Source organism: Hippopotamus amphibius, chromosome 17, assembly GCF_030028045.1.
Source record: "Hippopotamus amphibius kiboko isolate mHipAmp2 chromosome 17, mHipAmp2.hap2, whole genome shotgun sequence".
Taxonomy (NCBI): domain Eukaryota; kingdom Metazoa; phylum Chordata; class Mammalia; order Artiodactyla; family Hippopotamidae; genus Hippopotamus; species Hippopotamus amphibius.
In genome coordinates, this window is record NC_080202.1 from 49,767,513 (window position 1) to 49,789,971 (window position 22,459).

Consider the following 22,459-nt stretch of genomic DNA (forward strand, 5'->3'; position numbering starts at 1 on the left):
TTGCACATAATCTTAAAATTTATTTAAATTTTATTTATATTTATTTTAAGTTAAGTCTTAAAAAGCAAGTAGAATGAATTCAGAGTTATCACTATGATAATATTGTTCTCACTGATTTTTATTTTGAAATACTCTGATTTGGGGAGAAATTAAGTAACAGGAGTTGTTCGGCTGCCCATGGGAGGGCATCTCGTGATAATGTCATCTGTTGCATGTGGGAGAAATGACTGAGGATTGCTTGTCTAAGAATTAGGTTAGCATCTGTTTTAAGATATATTGAGGGTAGTTTGAATAGTAGTTTTTTAAAAAAAAAACCTTGAAAATATGTTTTTGAACAGAATAAATTATTTGGCTGAAATTTGGGGCTCATTTTCAGATAGCACCACTCTTTTGAGAACAGGAGTAAAGAAAGATATAATACCAATATCTTCATTTATCTTACTAGAAGAACTTGGAGTAATGGATTTAGTTCATGCAACTATGATTCTTGTCATTTATTCAAAAAACTTTGAGATCCATCCCCTATTATGGCTAGACATCATACTTGGCACAGGAATGTAAAGATAAATAACTCACAGTCCTCTTCTCCCTCCCCCAAAGGTTTATAATAAAGTGTAGGAGGAAAGAAGCAGTAAACAAAAGTTTATAAATTTTTATCATCACAATTTAAGTGCTATGATAAAACATGAGCAGTATTCTGTTTAAATGCGGGAATGATCAGTTCCACCCAGTTAAGAAGAGAGGTAAGATGGTAACTAGGAAAGACTTGATACAAGAGTCTTTTTTGTTTCTTTTAACTTCTCAATAATAAGAAACTTAGGAATTAGAAAAGGGGCAAAATACTTGAATGGGCACTTCACCAGAGGGGGTATGTGGATGCTAAATAAGCACATGAAAAGATAGCAGATCATTAGCCATTAAGGAAAGGCAAATATAAACTACCATTAGAAGCCACTACATGCCCATTAAAATGGCTAAAATTAAAAATATCGGACAATACCAAGTGCTGATGGGGATGCAGAGCATTGGGATTTCTCATACATTGCTGATGAGAATGTAAAATGATACTCATACATGAATGTTCATAGCAACTTTATTTGTAAAAGCTCAAAAATAGAATCAACTCAAATATGGTGGGTGAATGAAAAAAACAAAAACAAAAAAACTACTTCCATACAATGAACTACTACTCAGCAATAAAGAGGAACAAACTATTGTAAAACATAATAACTTGGATGAATTTCAAGGGCGTTGTGGCAAATGAAAAAGGCCAATTTCAAAAATTTACATACTCTATGATAAATCATTTATATAACATTATTTAATGAAACAAAGTAAGGGAAGGTGTTAAATCACAAAAATGCTACATATGTATTTACTAATTTTAAAATAAGATAAGTTGTTTAAAAGTTTTTGATGGTGTGATTATATCAATTCCTAACCATGAAGAAGGAAGGTTTTTCCCCTTCTTCAGAGAAATAAAGATGGGTTATTTTTATTCATCATAAATATTAAAAGGTTAAGTATCCAATGGGACACATCCCTGCTCCAAAAACTGGCTTTTCATTTCAGCCATCATATGCTTATCCCGTGACCACGGTTGCACCCAGTAATCTAGAAAGCTACCTGTTATAGATTTGCAGCTACAGCTTGTTGGGTTATCTTTTATCTCCAGGTATTTTGATATAGACACTTTGTTGGTCTTTTTGTCTACAATATGCTGTGAGACTTTGCATCTTTAGGACACAACTGATACTAAGTTTGGTTGTTAGATTAACCTGTTTCTTCCCAGTGCTATTTAAGTAGTTTTTTTTACCCCAATTCTTTAGGAAACTTCTTTTGGAATTTTAAAAAAATTTTTTTTTAAAAATCCATCTAAAGCTGGGGCACTCCAGCCAGGTTAATTTTATTAAGTCTTTTCCCCTTTTTATCTCTCTATTGAATAATTAGAGATCTGTCTCCCAGATTTGATTATTATAACTCCACATCTGGCTCCTTCCCCAGTTAACTTTTATATTATTGGGTTGTCCATTAGTTCGTTTGGGTATTTCCGTAACATCCCGAATGAACTTTTTAGCTAAGCCAATATTATACATACCAGTATTTATCCATGTATGTGTGTGTATCTAATCTCTTCTTAGCCGACATTTTGTTTTACATGTATTTTATGGTCTATTAATCAGATCATGGCTTATTATGAAAATCAGCCTTGCCAACTTATCAAAGGTTTAAGAGAATTTACCTTTTGCTAATGTAAAAAAAAAAGATAATTTACATAATACTGGAGAAGATCTTCATTATAAATGAACACCTCTTACATTTTCATAATATTTTTTCTTGACTAGATTATTTTATGCTTAATCAGTTTGTCCACCACTTTTCTGGTCATTTCAGTAATTCATACAGTCTACTCAGTGCAACTTTAAAAATTATTAGTAAAAGTATCTATTTTATGTTGTATTGATACAAGCAAAGCAAGGGGGCAAGGCTGTTGAAAACAGGAAAGAGGTAATATAAAAATGAGAAATTTAATTTCCTGTCTTCAGAAAGCTTATAATCAATTGCAGGAGAGCACACATGAAAGATAAATAAATAGGGGACTTCCCTGGAGGTCCAGTGGCTAAGACTTCGCCTTCCAATGCAGGGAGTGCAGGTTCAACCGCTGGTTGGGGAGCTGAGGTCCCACATGCCTATATAGTTCCCCAAGGGGGTCTTCTTTTCAGTTCTCTGAGATACACTGACAGCATATAAATAGAGTATATGTTTTAACTAATAGTTTCATTTGAGGGCTGTTTTGAAAATCTTGGTTCGATGCCATCTGGTCCTTTTTAAAACCTTAGGGTTTTGGAAAAATTGCTGTATCTTAATTTTTTTCCATTAGATAATGAAGAATTTCAGCCTTAGACCAGGTGAATAGTATTTTTTAATCTGAAAGTTCCAACAAGTTTCACTAACCCTCAATCCCATCTTCCTTCCCATTTAAAAGCTGCGGAGGCAACAATGCTGTTCTAATAATTTCCAGATTGTTTCAAGTATATAGGGTCCCAAAATGTTGTCTCCATTCTAAATGTAAGCCTTAATACACCCAGTTTAGAAACATGAATTTTCCTTTTCTTTAAGAGCTACCACCTCTATTTTGTTAAAAAATCTGATCATTTAAATATGCCATATTTAAAGCGTTTGTCACTTTCAAAATTACCACTGAGATTTATATTTAAAATCAAGAATAAGACTGCAATATTTGGGCATTTTCCATATCTCCTCAGTAATTCTAATATCCAACAGGAAATTAAAAGCAATTATAGTATTTAAGAAGGCAATGATAGCTTGTTCATTTTGTTAACATTCCTTTCAATTCATGTTCTGTTTGCTTTCACCTGACTTTTGACTTGAACTGCCCTAAGTAATAGAGATTGGAGGATGGTAAGAAGGAGGAACTGATTATTTAAGGAAGAATCTAGAAGAGTACTTTCCAAACTTATATAAGATTTACCTAATTTTCTATATCAAAAGTTTCTTTGTAATAGATGTTTTAGGTTTTATAGCTTGTCTAATCTATTTGTTTGTCTTTACAGCAAGACAGATCGGCTTGCCAAAGGATCAGAATGTTACCAAAAGAGCCTTAGTTTAAATCCTTTCCTCTGGTCCCCCTTTGAGTCATTATGTGAAATAGGTAGGTTTGTAGAGGTGGCTGTGGGAGGGTTCTCCCATTTCTTCGTCCTCTTTTTCCCCCCTGCTTAATTTTTGGAGAGTGATACAAATTATCTGTCCACAAGAAAAATATTTTTCAAAGCTAAGGGCTTTTAAAATTGAGAACAAAAAATCAGGTAGAATTATATGTTTCAGGAATAATGTGGCCTTTCTTGTGTCCTCTAGAATGAGTTGTATTGTGAGTAAAACACTAGCCAAATAGCATTCTGGGTAGGAAAGAAATTAATAGAATGTCCAGAGCAGAAACTCTTCTATAAATAAGACCTGGATAATATGGGGGGAGAGTGTCTCAGTATATATGCACTAGGATGCATGAAGGATCATTTTTAAAATATTGTTGTGTCTATATATATGGAAGTGCTTAAAACTTTACTATGATTTCTACAGGGTTTCACCTCTCCACCCTTACTCCTTACCTTGAGCAAAATGAGATCAGGTTGCTTTCTGCTTTAAAATGAACACAGAAATCTGCATTTTCCTGTGATTTATTGTATTTAAAGTCAGTGTCATTGCAGTTTAATTTATTCCCTAAATTTACAGCTTTATCTTAGGGGTAAACTTTTACAGTACATTGATGAATGGGCTTTTGGAAGCTAAATGTGATTCACTGAAACAGACAGAAGAACTTTAAAACTCTGGATAAGGCCTTATTTCTGCTGATTTACGCATACTTGAAAAAAAATTTAACCTTCATTTCCTCAGAGGCAAACTTTTTTTTTTCCCCTTCACAGGTGAAAAGCCAGATCCTGACCAAACATTTAAATTAACATCTTTACAGAACTTTAGCAGCTGTCTGCCCAACTCTTGCACAACACTAGTATCTAATCATAGTTTATCTCACAGACAGCCTGAGACAGTTCTTACAGAAACACCCCAGGACACAATTGTAAGTGTATTATACACTAATGTTCAAAATATTGTGAAAATGAAAAACAATGGTCTGAACTAAATAATGTATTGTAAATGACATGGTAGAAATTTTCTGTTTCAGGAATTAAACAGACTGAATTTAGAATCTTCCAATGCAAAGTACTCATTGAATACAGATTCTTCAGTGTCTTATATTGATTCAGCTGTAATTTCACCAGATACTGTCCCTCTTGGAACAGGAACTTCCATATTATCTAAACAGGTTCAAAATAAACCAAAAACTGGTCGAAGTTTATTGGGAGGACCAGCTGCTCTTAGCCCATTAACCCCAAGGTAAGACTAACGAGATAGCTTAAAATGTGCTATAATATTAAATGATCCCATAGTAATTCCTGTATTAGTAATATAAATTAATATGAACAGCAACATCTAAATCATTATGGAAATAGAGGTATTTAATAAGTCAATGAACCTATTCCATTTTCAGAAAATGAAGTGATAGAAATACAGCATCCGTGATAAAAAATTTCATATTAAATATTGGAGAAAATTTTAAAACTTAAACATGCCTTATTCAGCTGGTGTATGCATTAAAAGATATCGTGTTTATGGCTGTGCATCAGTGAATAGCAGTGAACCTCTTAAAACGTTGGAATGCTTGTGATATAATCAGAGTGACAGCACTGGTTATTGTTAAAGTGCTGTATTCCAAAATGGGAAGGAAGAATTGACACCTATCAATATGAAATATTTTTTCAAAATTGTCAGAAGTATGTGTATATGTAAATACAGGAACCCAGCCCAGAGGATGCATGTCCAAAAGAATCAAAATAAAAAATCATATGCTAGAACAGATTGTGAATTGGGTCCCGGGGCCAGGGAGCTACTAAAATATGAGGGTGAGTCAAAAATTATCCGCACTCCAGTTATATTAAAACTTCTATAAATTCTGCAGTCAGAGTGCAGATAATTTTTGACTCACCCGCGTAGTATGACCATGAGATTACAAAACTCGTTGAATCCACAAATGTATTCATTGGTCTCTGGAAACATTTTCTCTATCATAGGGTCTGAATCCCATCAATGCCAAGAATTTGAAGTAATTTGATAATTTGAATCTTAGCTTTTACAAACCCATTCTTCTTTATTTCTAATAAATCTCCTGAGATCAGTAGTTGCTGCTCAATTTAGTTTCATTTGATTTTTTTTTTTTAATTTAGTTATGGTGGGTGGAATAGTCTGCATTCACAGCTTCTTTTTAATCTGCCCCTTAGATCTTCAATGCCCCCAAGACTGATTTGCCATTCTCTTCCTTTTAGACCTTCTAATTTAAGTATACTGCTGCTTTATATATGCCTTGATGACTTTTTGACACCTTGATTTCAACCTCTTCTCAGTTTTGGGATTTTGCCATTAGAAACCCCAAGTCCTGGAGATGGATCCTATTTACAAAACTACACTAATACATCTTCTGTAATTGACGTGCCATCCACCGGAGCCCCTTCAAAAAAGGTATTTTCCATGTAAAATACAGTTTTGGTATTGAGGAAGTAAATTCATTTAAAACTCCAACTGTTAAAGGCAATTTTGGAGAGAATCTAACTTTATTTAACTGCTGTTACCTTAGAGGAGTTTATCTAAATGTAAAAGAAGGTTATCATCATCATAGCCTCTGGTTATATAGTAGGAGACTCAAAGCTGGTTGCTCTTTTGGCCGCATAAGTTTGTAACTCACAAGTATAGTTTATTTCAGCATATAGCTAAATAAACACTTAGATTTTTACTTTTAATTTTTTAAAAAACAAAATTATTTCTATCACTTCAAATGTAAATAATGGAAATTATGCCTGCCATAGTTTTTGCTTGTCCCCACCACTGTGTTTGTTTTTTAATTGTACTAATATTAACATGAAAAAAAATGCTCACATAAAGCCAGCTGTTTCTGATAATAAAATTTTTATGGTGGATCCTCATAGATACGGAGTAAATATGTAGTAAATGTGTAGTAAGATGAAAAATATTTCACAGTATCCTTATAGTAAATACTGCAACAAGACTGAGTTGCAGCTGTGACTGTTTTCATAATGTTCTTTTATAGAAGATAAAATAATGTTCTTGGTATAGAAGCCAAAGTGTCATTTATTTAAAATGTATCTGTTGTAGGGTATCTTAGGTGAGAAACTAGGTTATGTATATAAAATGCCTAGTGCCGTGCTAAATAAATGTTTGAGAAATAAAAGCTAAATGAGTCATATTGGTATGCAAATGACTAATATAGCCCTTTCACCCTCCTAGAGACATATTTTTCCTGTTTTATCTTTACTCTTTTACTCCTGAGCTTCCTTAGAGCCGGCAAAACTTTTTTCTATGATAGCTTCTTAATGAGTGATATTAGGAACTCCAAGAGTGGTAAAAATGAACTATAAAGTGGTTAATATGTGGATTGTTTTAAATCTGATTTTTTAAAAGTTGGCAGCTACCTGCTGTTGTATGATTATGGGAGTGAAATATAAGTGTGGAAATTAGTTTATTACAGTTATAAGAAGGCATAGTAGGATGGTGGTTAGCATGCTAGATGAAGTAGGCCAAAACCATGTGAGTCAGAGTAATTAAGGACAAGTTAGGCATTGAACAGGTACATGATTTCATTGCCAGGTCCCAACCTCTTCTGCCTCTGTTCTCTTCTTACTCTATTACAAGACAGTCCTAGAAAAGCTACACTTCTAGGTCTGCCTGCAGTATCAACTAAAAATATCAAACTGAGTAGTGAGTTCAGTAGATAGTTCTTTGTTAAATAAGGAAGAGCCAGAATCAACTTTGTTTTGTCCCTTGGGTGACAAAATCTGGGGAGGGAAGAGGAAGAAGGGTTATAAAAGTTTTATTGTAAGGTGATGGTAAATTAGGTGAAAATATTCAGTAGATAGTTATAAAGGAAAGAATGTGGCAAAGTGATAGAAATAATAATTAAAGGGTTAAAATGGCCAGGCTCTCCTAGGGAAAGAGAGAGTAGCTAAGGAACTTAATTTAAAACAGTGGAAGAAAGAGGGGCCAGCAAATGAAGTGATAGAACAAATAATCAAGATACTATACTATTGTAGAGGTTACACAGAGTTTTTTTGGGGGGAGGGGTAAGTGATCAATAATGTTAAATGCAGAAAAGGCCAAAGTAAGGCTTTCATGTCTGGTGAGAAAGTAATTATTAGTGATTATAATTATCTACAGTGGCTATCACAGTAACAGTAAATTTTGGAGAAATTTATTTGGTAGTAAAAAAAAATCTTTAATATCCAGTGACATGGTAGCCAGAGATCACTTTATGACGAAGTTAAGGACTTCCCTGGAGGTCCAGTGGTTAAGACTCTGTGCCTCCACTGCAGGGGACATGGGGGTTCATCCCTGGTCAGGGAATTAAGATCCTGCATGCCACATGGCACGGCCAAAAAAGAAAGAAGTTAAGTGAAGAAAGCAGCTAGAAATAAGGTGATAAATTAGAGAAAAGAGAAGGGGCAAACAGAGACCAATTATAAAAGATTGAACACACCAGAAAGAAATACTAATTCTAAGAGCAATATTCTTAGATTTTTTTTAATCTCTTCTGAATTGTCCTAAAACTGTTTTTACTAAGTGCCAAAAAAGGGATTCAAAATCTTACTGTATTATTATTTTTTTTATGTATACTAAGTTTAATCATAAATCTTGAGAATAGTAGCTGTCTTAAAATTCTTTAGCACTTTGCTCCAACTGGGAAAGGTATGTAATAAATGGCTTCTAGGAATGTTGAGCCTTTCCTTGGAAACTAAAATTGAAAGATGAAAGGATAGTATAAGGGTAAAAATACTGAGGTTAATATGAGGAAATAGGCTGGTGTTCATTCTCAGATAACAATAATAATTAACCTAAAATGACAAATAATGACATTAATAGTTTGTGTTTTCAGATGACAGTATATAATATGAAATCTTGTATTGGGAAAATGTAGATGGGTACATCATGATATCTTTTATCATTTACAATGCAATTTATAATTCACAAACCTTAGCCTTTTTGTGTTTTACAGTCTGTTGCCAGAATCGGCCAAACTGGAACAAAATCTGTCTTCTCACAGAGTGGAAACAGTCGAGAGGTAACTCCAGTTCTTGTTGCACAAACGCAAAGTTCTGGCCCACAAACAAGGTATTTATTATGGTGTCATTATTTAATATCGTTCAGCTTTTTTTATTGTGAAACATGATTGTAATTCTTCAGTTTAGGCAGGTTTTGACTGTCCCAAGAATTCTAGAATGACTGTTGTGAATTTTGGATAAGTTAAATTTGAAATTTCTAACCTACTAAAAAAACAAGTTTAATTTTTGAGTATTATAATGTAAACCAAGACAAGAGTTACCTAAAATATCTTTTTACTCTAATTGCCTCATGAATTTGTTTAAACTAGATACCCTGAGCACTCTTCCAAAATAATTTTCTTCTTTTTTATATGACCTTCTCCACAGGTCACGTACAGATAAATTATTCTCTCTTCCCCTATTATACATTTCTATAAATAGATCATAATATTCATCTTCCAATAAATCTTCAAATAAGGAATCCATTTCCATACAGAAATGGTGTTAAATAGGATTTCTTTTCCTGTTCAAGGACTCAAAAATAATTTATAGCTAATAATTTAAGAGAAAGCTACAACTTTGTCTCCTAAAATAGTGAACATGTACCATAAATCTTAAAACAGACATACACATGCATATACCTTGACTGTATAAAAGGCCTTAATATTTCTAAAATGCCAGTTTGGTAAGTATCATAATAAATGCCAGCTCTCAGGCAGGTGGCAGTGATTGTCTGGGGCTTGGTCATGAGAAGGAGCCTGAGGCCTCCTATAGGACAACATTAAGTAGGCCAAGTCTTAAAGAATATATAAACATAATTTACTGAATTATACATTTCACTTAAAACTAAACAAATATAGTAACTGTAATACGCATCAACTATAATAATTTTTGGTTCTTTGTGTTATTAATTCCATTTTATCTTTTTTTTTTTTAAGTTGAGGTATAGTTGATGTATTCCACTTTATCTTTATTGCCTGTTTTAGTTTCCTGTAGCTGCCATAACAAAGTACCACAAACTGGGTGACTTAAAACAACAGAAATTTATTCACTCATAATTCTAGAAGCTGTAACCCAAAATCAGGGTATTGACAGGGCCATAGTTCCTCTGAAGCCACTAGGGGAGGATCCATGTCTCTTCCAGCTTCTGGTAGCCCTAGGCATTCCTTATTTTGTGGTAGCACAACTCAGTATTTGCTTCTGTCTCCACATAGCTGTCTTCCCTGTGTGCCTCTGTACTCAGATTTCCTTTTTCTTACTAGGACATCAGTCATACTGAATTAGGGCCCACCTTGATGACCTCATCTTAACTTGATTACATCTGCGAAGACCATATTTCCCCAAATGTTCACATTAACAGTACTGTGGGTTAGGGCTTCAGCATATCCTTTTGGGAGATGTCGTTCAATGTTATGCATTGCCTTGTTAACAGTTACTCTTTATTTTGTCTTTTTAGAGGTCATTTTAGGATTTATATTACACATTTTAACTTATCAAAGTCTACCTTCAAGTAATACTGTACCATGTCACATGCAGTATAAAACTTTATAATAGTATGTTTTCATGCTCCTCTCTCAGTTTCTATGCTATTGTTGTCATATATTTTACTTCTACGGAGTGATTGTTGTAGTTTCTGCCTTAGTTAACTTTAATAGAGTTTTTTTTTTAATAAGAAAAGGAAGTGTTTTATAGATAACCACATATTTACTGTTTCTGGTGCTCTATTTCTTTCTGTAGATCCAAATTTCAATTTGGTATTTTTTTTTCCTTCATCTCAATAGACTTCTTTTAACATTTCTTGTAGTCTGGGTCTGTTGGTAATGAATTTTTTCAGCCTTTGTATGTCAGAAGAAAGTTTTAATTTCACCTTTGTTTTTATTTTTGAAAGATATTTTCACTGGGTATGGAATTCTAATTGACAGGTGTTTTTCTTTAAAGATGTTGCTTTACTGTCTTCTGGCTTGCATTGTTTCTGACAAAGCCTGTTGCCATCCTCATTTTTGTTTCTCTGTGTATGTAATCTCTTTTCTTTGACTCTTTAAGATTTTGTCTTTATCGCTGACATTAAGCCATTTGATTATGATGTGCTCTAGTGTGTTTTCTCCTTTCTTAGCCTTCAAATTCATTGAGCTCCTTGGATCTGTGAGTTGATAGTTTTCATCAAATTTAGCTAATTTTTAGCCACTGTTTCTTCAAATACTTTTTCTGTCCATGTCCCTCTCTCTCGTTCTGGGACTCCAAATACATATATATTAGACTCTTTAAAGTTGTCCCACAGTTCACTAATACTCTGTTCTTTTTGTCTGTCCAGTCTTTTTCTTCTCTTTTGTTTTGGATAGCGTTTACTACTGTGTCTTCAAGCTAGCGAATCTTTTCTTCTGCAGTGTCTAATCTGCTGTTAATCCAGTTCAGAGTGTGTGTGTGTGTGTGTGTGTGTGTGTGTGTATTTATACATACATTTATTTATTTACTTATTTAATCTCAGGCATTCTGCTTTTCATCTCTAGAAGTTTGATTTGGTTCTCTCCTTAACATGCCCATGCTTTCTTCTGCTTTTTTTAACATATGGAACTACATTTATAGCAGCTCTTTTAATGATCTTATCTACTAAGTCTTACTGTGTCTGTTTTTGATTGATTGGTTTTTCTTTTCAGTATAGGTTATGTTTTTCTGCTTCTTTGTATGCTGGTTATTGGAAATTTTACATGGTTGAGTGCTAGACTTTTTATATTCTTATAAGTTATTTTTAAAGTTTTGTTCTGGGATGCACTTAAGTTACTTGTTAACAGCTTGATCCTTTCAGGTTTTGCTTTTTAATTTGTTCAGTGGGACAAGAGCAGCCTTTTGTCTGGACTAATTTTGCCCCAGTTTGAGTACTCTACTCAATGGCCTGTTTAGTATGAGGTTTCTTCACTCTGGCTATTGAGAATATGAGCCATTTCCAGCCCCAGCTGAGCTCCAGGAATTGTTCTGCCTGCTCCTTTTCAGTAGTTCTTTCACCAGATTCTGGTAGTTTCCTTACTGCAATACTGTAAAGCAATTCTGATGCTAACTACCCAGACTTAGCATAGATCCTGCAGGCTGTGGTCACAGTCCCAACAAGACTGTTATCAAGTCTTGTTGACTTTCCAATTATAAGCTCAGGGGTTCCCCAGGCCACTCACACTTCTAACCAACTGGCTACAAATTTGAGGATTCATGCTAGCCCCTCAGGTTTGGTAATTTGCTAGAACAACTTACAGAATCCAGGAAAGTGCTATACTTAAAATTGCAGTTTTATTATAAAACTACAAAGCAGGACCAGACAGATGAGATGCGTAAGTTAAGATCTGGGAGAGTCTTGAACACAAGATCTTCTGTGTCCTCTCCCTGTAGAATCAAGATGTCACCCTCTCAATACATCTCTGTGTTCATCAACCAGGAAACTCAACCAAGATTTGATGTTCAGAGTTTTTATTGGGGTTTTATTACATAGGCATGATAGATTGTGTCATTGGCCACTTGACTACTTAGTCTCCAGCCACCTTCCCCTTCCTGGAGGAGGTCAGGCTAATATCACCTAGCTCAAAGCCCAGTCCTCTAGTCACATGGTTAATCTTTCCAATATGGCCACCCCCACCCCCCCATCCTGAAACTGTCTAGGACCCCACCATGAGTCAGTTCATTAGCATAAACTCAAGCATGGTCCCAGGCACCCACCATGAATAACAAAGATACTCCTATCACTTGGGAAATTTTGAGGATTTAAAAGCTCCCCACCAAGGACCTGGGACAAGACTAGACAAATTATTATACAGCACTCAAACACCTGCACTGGTCAGTTTTCGGCTGAAGACTCTAGGGAAACCTCTTACAGGTCTTTGGGGCTCCTGTGTTTGTAGCTCTCTCCTTTCTGTGACCTGCAAATTCTAACTAACTGCCTTGGCTTCCCTGAATTCTCAACATTTTCTTCTCAACACATGGAGACTACTGAATTCTATTTGTGTTCCCCTTGCCCTGCATCCTCAGAACTTTCCTTAGGCATGTGCTACCTGCTGTCTAGTATCTGAAAAACATTGTTTCATATATTTCGTTCAGTATTATAGTTAAGATGGGAGAATAAATCTAGTCCATATTACTCTATCACAATTGGTAGAAGTCTGTTCTTTTATTTAGTACTCTTAGGTAAATCACCCAAGAAAGTTTGTGTATCATCATTTCTCCACATGTATTAGCCTCTAAAAATCATTTCTATAACCTTTCCAAGGCATTTTCTTATAACTACTAGGATATTTCATATTTTATTGCAAAGCCATAAAATGATGTTATTTACAAAAACTTTTTTTAAAAGGTATTTCATATAATTGACACATAGTCAAATTAAGTAGTAAGTGGTAGAACCTGACTTCAGATTTCAACAGTCTGATTCTGGAGCACACGCCTTTCAGTGTCAAACTCCTGGTTAAACAGACGCAGTATCCTGTTTCACATTTCTGTTGCCTGTCGGACTTTGAGTTTTTTCTTTTGTCAAATGGCCCTTTGGAGCTAACAGAGCCCTAATGAAAATTACAGTATAGCGATATCTTCTTTAACCTCCCAGCCCCAGAACTTTCTTAGTATTTTTACTTCTACCCCAGCAAGATGTATGTTACCCTCATGTAGCCTTTTGCCCGTTTAAAGCCATCTCAGCATCGTTGTCAGGCTTGTCCTTTCTATAAACTACTCCATACTATGAAATTATTCCCTCCCACTTCTCAGGCAAAAGTCTTTTCTATAAATAGATAATCTTATTGACAAAAATATAACTTACATGTATAGTATAAATGACACATAGTTGTTCCTACCAAGTAAAGGATGATAGTACTTTCAAAAATAAATAGGTTTCTGGAAAAGGCAAAACTATGGAAACAGTAAAAAGATAAGTAGTTGCCAAGGGAGGAGGAGGGATGAGTAGGCAGAGCACAGAGGATTTTTAGGGCAGTGAAACATAATTATTATGATAACATAATAAAGGATACCTGTCATTATACATTTTTCCAAACCCATAGAATATACAAAACCAAGAGTGACCTCTAAGGGAAACTGTGGGCTTTGGATGATTATCAGTGAGTGACAATGTGATAGTCAGTGTAGGTTCATTGACCATCACAGTCGTTCCACTCTGGTGGGGGATGCTGATAATGGGGGAGGCTATGCATGTGTGGGGGCAAGGAGTATATAGAGATTCTCTGTACCTTCCCCTCAGTTCTGCTGTGAACCTTAAACCGCACTAAAAAAAAATAGTATTAATAAAAATTATCATTTAAAAAAATGAATTGGTCAATCCAAATGACCTCATTTGCTGAAATCTCTATATTGAGATTCTATCTTTGAAAGGATTAAGGACAGCCTGTGCATTCTTTATTCACTGGTCAGCTTCTCTTTTATTTTCAGAAGCTTCTTTGATCCAGACTTGGGTAATTACTAGGATTTCCCATAAGCTGTATAAACTGTAGATAGTTTCGTCCGTAGACTGACTTACTGTCAATTAGATAATTTGAGGTTTTAACTTTGCTTGCTTTCTAACGATGGAATTCTTTTTTTTTAAATTTGAACATTGATTTATAATATTGTGTTAGTATCAGGTATACAGCAAAGTGATTTTTCTATACATATATATATATACATATATTCTTTTTCAGATTCTTTTCCATTGTAGGTTATTACAAGATATTGAATACAGTTCCCTGTGCTATACAGTAAATCCTTGTTTATCTATTTTATATGTAGTGGTGTGTATCAAGAATAGAGTTCTTGCATCTTAAGGTTTGCCTCGAAAGTTAAAAAAAAAAAAAGCATCCAACTGATTATTGGATTCCTTTTGCTCTAAACAGAATAATCCCTTTACGTGGCTATTTGAATTTACGGGTAATAACTTCTCAGATATCAATTGTTCTAGTGGTATTTATTTGTTAGCAGATACCCCACATTTAGACTGTCCATGTCCAGCTTTCTTTTTCTTTTTCTCTAACTTGCTATAGTTGCAAATAAGGGCTAGAGATAATTGGCTTATAGATATAGATGTGTTTACTATTTATTGACCCAGAATTTTTATGTGGATTGCTTTAAGTTCAAATTAGCAATTTTAGATAGAGTGAAGATAGGCACTATAATTTTTATCATTTTATGGTAATAAGAATAGTTTTTTAAATATGAGTTTTCTTGGATGGAAAAAGGACTGATCTCATCAATTTTAGAATGCAAATATGTTGAATACATATTTTTTAGTATACTTGAAACAATAGTTAATGGTTATAAACTGAGGTTTTTTTTTAATGTCTACTTTTATAATTTTTTAGTACAACACCTCAGGTATTGAGCCCCACTATCACATCTCCCCCAAATGCACTGCCTCGAAGAAGTTCACGACTTTTTACTAGTGACAGCTCTACAACCAAGGTAAGTTAAAGATTTCTGTAAGTCACATTTACTTCATGCTTCCTCCTCTAAAATTTCTGTCCATCCATTACTCAATCTCTAATTAATTACTAGACTATTTAAATTTTTTTAATGGTTTTTAATTTGGAGGACCATCGGTAACATTTGTAAATCTTCTTGCTCCTTTAATAAATATAACATTGTTGAAATTACAAAATTATAGTGATGGAGAGCAGATCAGTGGTTATTAGGAGTTAGGAGAATGTGACTTGTACAGCATAGCACAAGGGAATTTATTTGTGCAGCGGCAGAGCAGCTCTGTATCTTTATTGTGGTAGTTAATTACACAGACCCATACATGTGACAAAATTTCACGGAACTGTACACACCAAAATTTTTTTAAAGGTGCGTGTGAAAACCTAAGAAATCCAAATAAGATCTATAGTTTTAGTTGCTATTATTGTACCAATTCTAATTTCCTGAATTTTATAGTATACTATAGTTATATCAAATGTTGTCATTGGGAAAAATTGTAGGAAGAGTAAATGGAAATTTTGTGTTTTCTTTGCATGTTTCTTTGTACAATTGGAGGGACTTATGCCTTTGGTAAATTTTCTTCATTCATTGACAAATATTATGGGCAGTCTTTAATTTGACATATATAGATCAGCAATTTTATAGCTTATAAATTACAAGACTCTGAGACATATTATTTTTAAATAATAAATGAAAGTGATACACTTTCATAAAGAGAAATACTTAAAGCTAATGTACCTTAAACACTAGTTAGTTAATATGGTTTGTTTTTAGAATTGTTGTGTTTCAAATTAAATGACTTTGAAGACTTTTGTTTTTATAAAATTTCTTGGAAAAATATAGATCAATCACAACTATGTTTTTGATATCTAATACTTGAGAAAAAGGGCTGGGAGATGTCTAAAATACATGAGTATAACAAGTGTGGGATTTTCCTTCTTGTTACAGGAGAATAGCAAAAAATTAAAAATGAAATTTCCACCTAAAATCCCAAACAGAAAAACAAAAAGTAAAACTAATAAAGGAGGAATAACTCAACCTAACATAAATGATAGCCTGGAAATAACAAAATTAGACTCTTCACTCATTTCAGAAGGGAAAATCTCCACAATCACACCTCAGATCCAGGCATTTAATCTACAGAAAGCAGCAGCAGGTCTGTTTTAAATGCTTAATATCTTCTTTGTATTTTATTTTATTTTATTTTATTTTTTATTTTATTCACTTACTTTAAGTAAATTTATGTTCATTAAAGTGCCTTCCATTTTTTTTCTGGATAGATGTTGGAATTTTTAATGCAATGTTTTGTAATTAGCCTTTCTAGAAAACCAGACTGCTTTATTGTGTTTTCCTCCTTTGTTTACTACATTGTTTTCTCCTAGAAGGTTTGATGAGCCTTCTTCGTGAAATGGGGAAAGGTTATTTAGCTTTGTGTTCATACAACTGCAAAGAAGCTATAAATATCTTGAGCCACCTACCTTCTCACCACTACAATACTGGTTGGGTACTGTGCCAAATTGGAAGAGCCTATTTTGAACTTTCAGAGTACATGCAAGTAAGTATGAAAAACGGTTATATATGCCTTTCTAAAGATAATTTAAATTTAATTAAAATGCTTATGCTTGAGAAGGCTAGATCTAAAGGGTCAAATATTTATTATGTAATGTCTCTATGTTTGTTTTGTCACTATTTGTAATTCTTTCTTGTGGTAAGGGGTAATTTAAATTGTTTGCGATTACTTGAGAGAGATTTGTAGAGAACCCAAGTCATCCATACAGTCTTTTTTTACTTATTTATGGCACACGGGCTTAGTTGCTCCGCGGCATGTGGGATCTTCCTGGAGCTGGGATCGAACCCATGACCTCTGCATTGGCAGGCGGATTCTTAACCACTGCGCCACCTAGGAAGCTCCCATCCATAGTCTTATGTGGAGCATTTGTACTCAGTTGGATCTGAAAAACATGTATTTACCATATAATAGATATTTATAATCAAAATTCTTTATACTATATAGAGTTCTTACTGGGATGAATTTTTGGCATTTAGTATGTTTTATAAATTTAAAACTATGAAGAAAGTTGTGTGTAATCAAGGACATAATGTCCTTATAAATCTTTTATCATTTTAATCTTAATTATATTTGTTGCTTAGGTTATCTGTTTAAATCAGGAAAGAAGATGATTAGCTTAAAGCCAAAGAAAATTCTAATTTACTCCCCAGTTCTGCAAAGCACTTCCTGCCTCCACTCCAAACTTAAAATTAAAAAACCTTTAAAAAAAAACTTTAAGAAACCTATAAATTAATAAAATTTCTCTAATATAAATTACTTAAAGTTGATAATAATGTCACTTATTTGTCTATTTGCTTTCAGCATATATTTGAGTGCATGTTATATCCTAGACTCTCTTCTCTACTGTAATATAGCTAGACAGATAATTGCTTGCCGTCATAGAGCTTACTTTCTAGTAAGAGACAGACTGTAAGCCAATAAATGTGTGTAAGGACAGGTAGCATTTTTCCTTCCTCATACGAAGGGAAAATGAAGCATGGTAAGAAGATGGGGGCCAGTGAAGCATGGTGCTATTTTTTTAAAAAAACATGCTCAGAGGAAGAAGGTTATTTCTCTTTTAATGAGCCATACAGAGCTCTAGGAGTGAAGTTTTCTTCCAGGTAGAGAATAAATGCAGAAGATACGTATTATAATTTTGAGTACTAAAGAAAAAAGAGTTGTAGACAGAAAGCCTTTTTAATTGCTGGATTGTGGATTTTTATTGGTACACAGATAAAAGCTGTGTTTGGCAAGCCTTTTCAAAATTATTTCTTACTTATTATCTCACAGGTAGTTTACATGAATTATTTTGTTATCCCTAATTATAGGGCAGATATAGACCCAGATATTTAAAGAAAAGCCTTTGTTTCAACTTAATTTAATAACGTTTTTTTCATTTTCCTTTTTGTCTATGGCACAGTTACTTTTCAGAGAAAGCAATGAATTATGGAAAATTTTAAACCAGAAGGTTTCCAAAACCTGTATTTGGCAGATGGTTAGATCTGTCTTCTCTTAAACATGCGAGTTTGAAAAATGCCTATTTGAAAAACTTATCTGTATAACTTTTAAGAGATTTCAGGGAAGTCACAAATCTAATTCTAGATAGTATATGGCCAGGTCTAAGAATTATTCCTAGTTTTATAAATGCTGTTCCCTTATTTTGTCATCTTCATTTCATTAAGAGCAGATCGGATATTCCTTATTCTAAACTAGACTTGACTTTCAGAATTTTTAATTTATTGATAAACTGGGGGGCTAATTGGTTTTACATAACCCAGAGCCCCAAACTTCAGGGGAGAGAAGCTCAGTTCTGGAAGCTGTGGGTGTGGTCAGGAAGAAACTTTAAGTCGATAGCTGAGAAGGGACCCTGAAGTCAAGAGAGAGCTGCAGAAGTAAAGGAAATTATACGAGGCGGGGACTATAGTTCCTAGCAGGTAAGACATTGGTGGAAATACTAGGTACTCAGCATGCTATAGGGTTGGCGGCCAACCAAGCCAGGTTTTCCCCTAAAGTTTTCAACTCAACCTCTTAATAATCAGTACAAAAATAGGTTTTGTATTACAGAGATCATTCTTCTCTCACCTTTCCTGAGAGTTATTCTATAAAGCCATTATTAAAATTTGGAGTAGTGTTTTTTGAGAATAAAATTAACTTATTAACAGATCTCTCTTCTGTCTTTTTGGTGGAAACATTTTCTTTTCAGAATTCATGTTCCTACTGTGACTTGTTTATAAAAACTAGGTTAAGTATGAATATTTGACCTACCATGGAAGGTTGCTCAATTTGTCCATGTGTTAGTATCAATATTAATTCACATAAAAACTATAAAACAAGGCAGCATTTAGGTCCTATGAGAGCAGTGGCCAGCACTCTCCCTGTATATATGTAAATTGTATCAACTGCTTTTCCCTTACTAATTTTTGTATTTCAGGCTGAAAGAATATTCTCAGAGGTTAGAAGAATTGAGAATTACAGAGTCGAAGGCATGGAAATCTACTCTACAACACTTTGGCATCTTCAAAAGGATGTTGCTCTTTCAGTTCTTTCAAAAGACTTAACAGATATGGATAAAAATTCACCAGAGGTAAATTAACTGAAACACTTTGCTTATGTAGCTATCTTTTTTTTTTTTTGGGGGGGGGGAGCTGCACCAGTGCGGCTTATGAGGTTTTATTTCCCTGACCAGGGATTGAACCCCAACCTCAGCATTGAGAGAGTCCTAACCACTGGACCACCAGGGAGTTCCCTGTAGCTATCTTTTAATCATCTTTACCAAATGGATTTGACTCAAATCATTCATATAGTATCATCCACACTTATTTTTGCATTCTCCTGTATAGGTAGGGACTTAGTGAAGAAGAGGAAATCCTAGAGTATATGATGCAGATTCACAAATAGAAAAATCATAAAGCAGATATTTCATTCAGCTTTAATCAGGATTTGGTTATGTTATAATTGCTGTTGTCACCAAGAATAGAGTTCATTCAACAGAAATAGAGATTTTTAAAGTGCTCGTTTTAAATTACAGTAAAAGACATAGGCACAGTTTATTTATATGTTTCAGTCCTATAAAGATTTTATTTCCGTGCATCTCAAGAATATTTAGTGGTACTTTTGTAACATATTTAAGCTTAGAATTTAAAAGTCAGTTCTCATTATTCCCAGTAGCTACATTGTATATTCTCCTTGAACACTGAATTGGCAAATACAGGACTGGTTGTTCCTAGGGGAAATATACACACACATATCACACATGGGTTCGCCAGTGATCACTAAAGCACTGCAAGTATTGATTTTGGTTTTACAAATAAATTTTAGAAAGTAGACAAGTTTGCAAATATGGAATCTGTGAATAATGAGGATTGACTATATTTCAATATTAAAACTCTTCAATTATTGTCTTTCTGTTCTAAGTAAGATCAGAATCTTGATTTTAGTCATAGATTGCTTTTGTTAGAAAAAAAATAAAACACAATTTTAATTGTGCATTTGGTTTTTATTTCCATTTCTTTAAGGCCTGGTGTGCTGCAGGGAACTGTTTCAGTTTGCAACGGGAACATGATATTGCAATTAAATTCTTCCAGAGAGCTATCCAGGTTGATCCAAATTATGCTTATGCCTATACACTATTAGGGCATGAGTTTGTGTTAACTGAAGAATTAGACAAAGCATTAGCTTGTTTTCGAAATGCTATCAGAGTCAATCCTAGACATTATAATGCATGGTAAGTGCTAACAAAGTGCAAAGACAGTGTCATATTGATGGGGCTGATACTCAGTAATTTTTCTTGTTAGATACCTCTTTATTGTCATGAATTTGATTACTAATACTTAAGAATGGTACATACTAGTTGATAACTTCTAACCAAAATGGTTTTTTTATGTGAAATGTATACCTTTAACAAACTCTTAACTAATGCCAGTAGAATTCCAGATCCTTATATTCAACAGTTTCAACCTTTTCTCCTACTAAACTTTTGCAAATAGCTGGTTTTGTTTCTTTGCTTTGTTACTTTTTCTTAGAACACTAAAATGGTGATAAAATAGAAAATGGTTGGGACTGTGGAAGGTTAATCTTTTGGGTTAATCATTATAGCAGTTTCTATTTATCACTGAATCTGAAGCACTAGATTACTGAAATATATTTTTTGTTTGTGTGTATGTGTAGTTACATTGCCTGAAAGATGGCCTGGTAAGTGCTAGCTTCTCCTGACCTATTGAACAATCAAGCTTGCCAACATTCACATAAAGTTTTCTGTGATATTTTCAGAGCTCAGTTCTTAATAGGACTTGTGTTGTTTCTTAAATGTATAGTATCTGTTCTGCTATATTGTAATAGGTGCATCCTTAAAAAACTATCATAGCAAAAATTATGTTATAAAAATAGTTGTTTCATTTAGAGAAAAGGAGGAATATTCAGACTAGCAAGCTTTTACTGGGAAGAATTTCAATATTGAGTTATTAGGTATTTAACTATACATTAAGCAAATTTATTTTTCCAGCTCCAAGGTAAGTCTTTCTTTAATTATCTCTACTTTCACTATGATTAGCACAGAACTTTTCAAACCTTTTCTTCACCTCTAACACAATTATAATAATAAACAAAGCCACACAAATAAAGCAGACTATTGTGTTTTTTTCTTAATCATTTGGTGCTTATTCCCTATCATCATGATCTAGTTTAGCCAAGAGGGATCCTTAATGTAAATCAGTCACAATATATTCATTTGATGTTTTGAAAATTCAGGAAAAATACCTGTATATCAACTTAATATGCTATTGCATAGTCTTTATTTTTTTTTTAATTTATTTATTTATTTTATTTATTTATTGGCTGCATTGGGTCTTCACTGCTGCACACGGGCTCTCTCTAGTTGCCGCGAGCGGGGGCTACTCTTCATCATGATGTGCAGGCTCCTCATTGTAGTGGCTTCTCTTATGGAGCACGGGCCCTAGGCACGTGGGCTTCAATAGTTGGGGCACATGGGCTCAGTAGTTGTGGCTCGCGGGCTCTAGAGCACAGGCTCAATAGTTGTGGCTCACAGGCTTAGTTGCTCCGTGGCATGTGGAATCTTCCCAGGGCAGGGCTCAAACCGTGTCCCCTGTATTGGCAGGCAGCTTCTTTACCACTGCGCCACCTAGGAAGTCTTTGCATAGTCTTTAAAATGTATAATTTTGAAGTCTATTTGACGCTTTTAAAATTATAATTTTGAAGTCTATAAATTTTGAAATCTATAGGAGCATATTTTTGACACAGTGAGTGGGGAGGCGATAAGCAGAACATGACAATGCATATTCTAATTATATAAAATATAATTTTATATTATATTTGGACAAATAATATAAAAGTAGCATCATTAGGAGTTAGGGTCTAGAATCATAAAGGAAGGATCTGACTAGAATCCTTATTCGCTGTATAACTTTGGACAAGTTATTTAACTTCTCTAAGCCTCAGTTTCTTTATTTAAAATGTGATTGGTAACAGTACCTATCACCTTGGTTCCTTCTAGGATTAAATGAGATAAATCACACAAAGAATTTAACAAAATTGTTGGCACATGCATGATAACCACTCTGTAAAAAATAGCTACTAAATCGAGATTGTAATGGTGTGTCTAAGGATGTGGTTTCTTTTTTCCCTGATTGTCATAGTTTTATTTGATTGACTGACTGATTGATTGGATTTATTGTTTTTACTTGTAAAAGTGACTTGTCTAAAATGCTTCGACAGTTTTCTATCATGACTGATAGTTTTTGCCTACCCTAGGACCATCAGTATGCTACTGGTTTATTAA

General features: G+C 34.0%; 1 protein-coding gene across 9 annotated transcripts in view; it reads left to right on the forward strand.

Moving 5' to 3' along the window:
- CDC27 (cell division cycle 27) overlaps window positions 1-22,459 on the forward strand; it is a 56,422-nt gene that overhangs the window by 22,843 nt on the left and 11,120 nt on the right. For 3 of the 9 annotated variants that reach the window (XR_009049974.1, XM_057715329.1, XM_057715325.1), the window contains exons 5-14: window positions 3,576-3,673; window positions 4,443-4,597; window positions 4,703-4,914; window positions 5,979-6,093; window positions 8,621-8,754; window positions 15,002-15,101; window positions 16,065-16,272; window positions 16,499-16,671; window positions 19,097-19,249; window positions 20,181-20,389. Coding sequence is in view for 8 of the 9 variants with exons in the window: in XM_057715329.1 (XP_057571312.1) it covers window positions 3,576-3,673; window positions 4,443-4,597; window positions 4,703-4,914; window positions 5,979-6,093; window positions 8,621-8,754; window positions 15,002-15,101; window positions 16,065-16,272; window positions 16,499-16,671; window positions 19,097-19,249; window positions 20,181-20,389 (1,557 nt within the window). In the remaining variant the exon portion in view is untranslated. The remainder of the gene's footprint in view (window positions 1-3,575; window positions 3,674-4,442; window positions 4,598-4,702; window positions 4,915-5,978; window positions 6,094-8,620; window positions 8,755-15,001; window positions 15,102-16,064; window positions 16,273-16,498; window positions 16,672-19,096; window positions 19,250-20,180; window positions 20,390-22,459) is intronic. The other 6 variants (XM_057715330.1, XM_057715327.1, XM_057715332.1 and 3 more) reach the window with 3 other exon arrangements.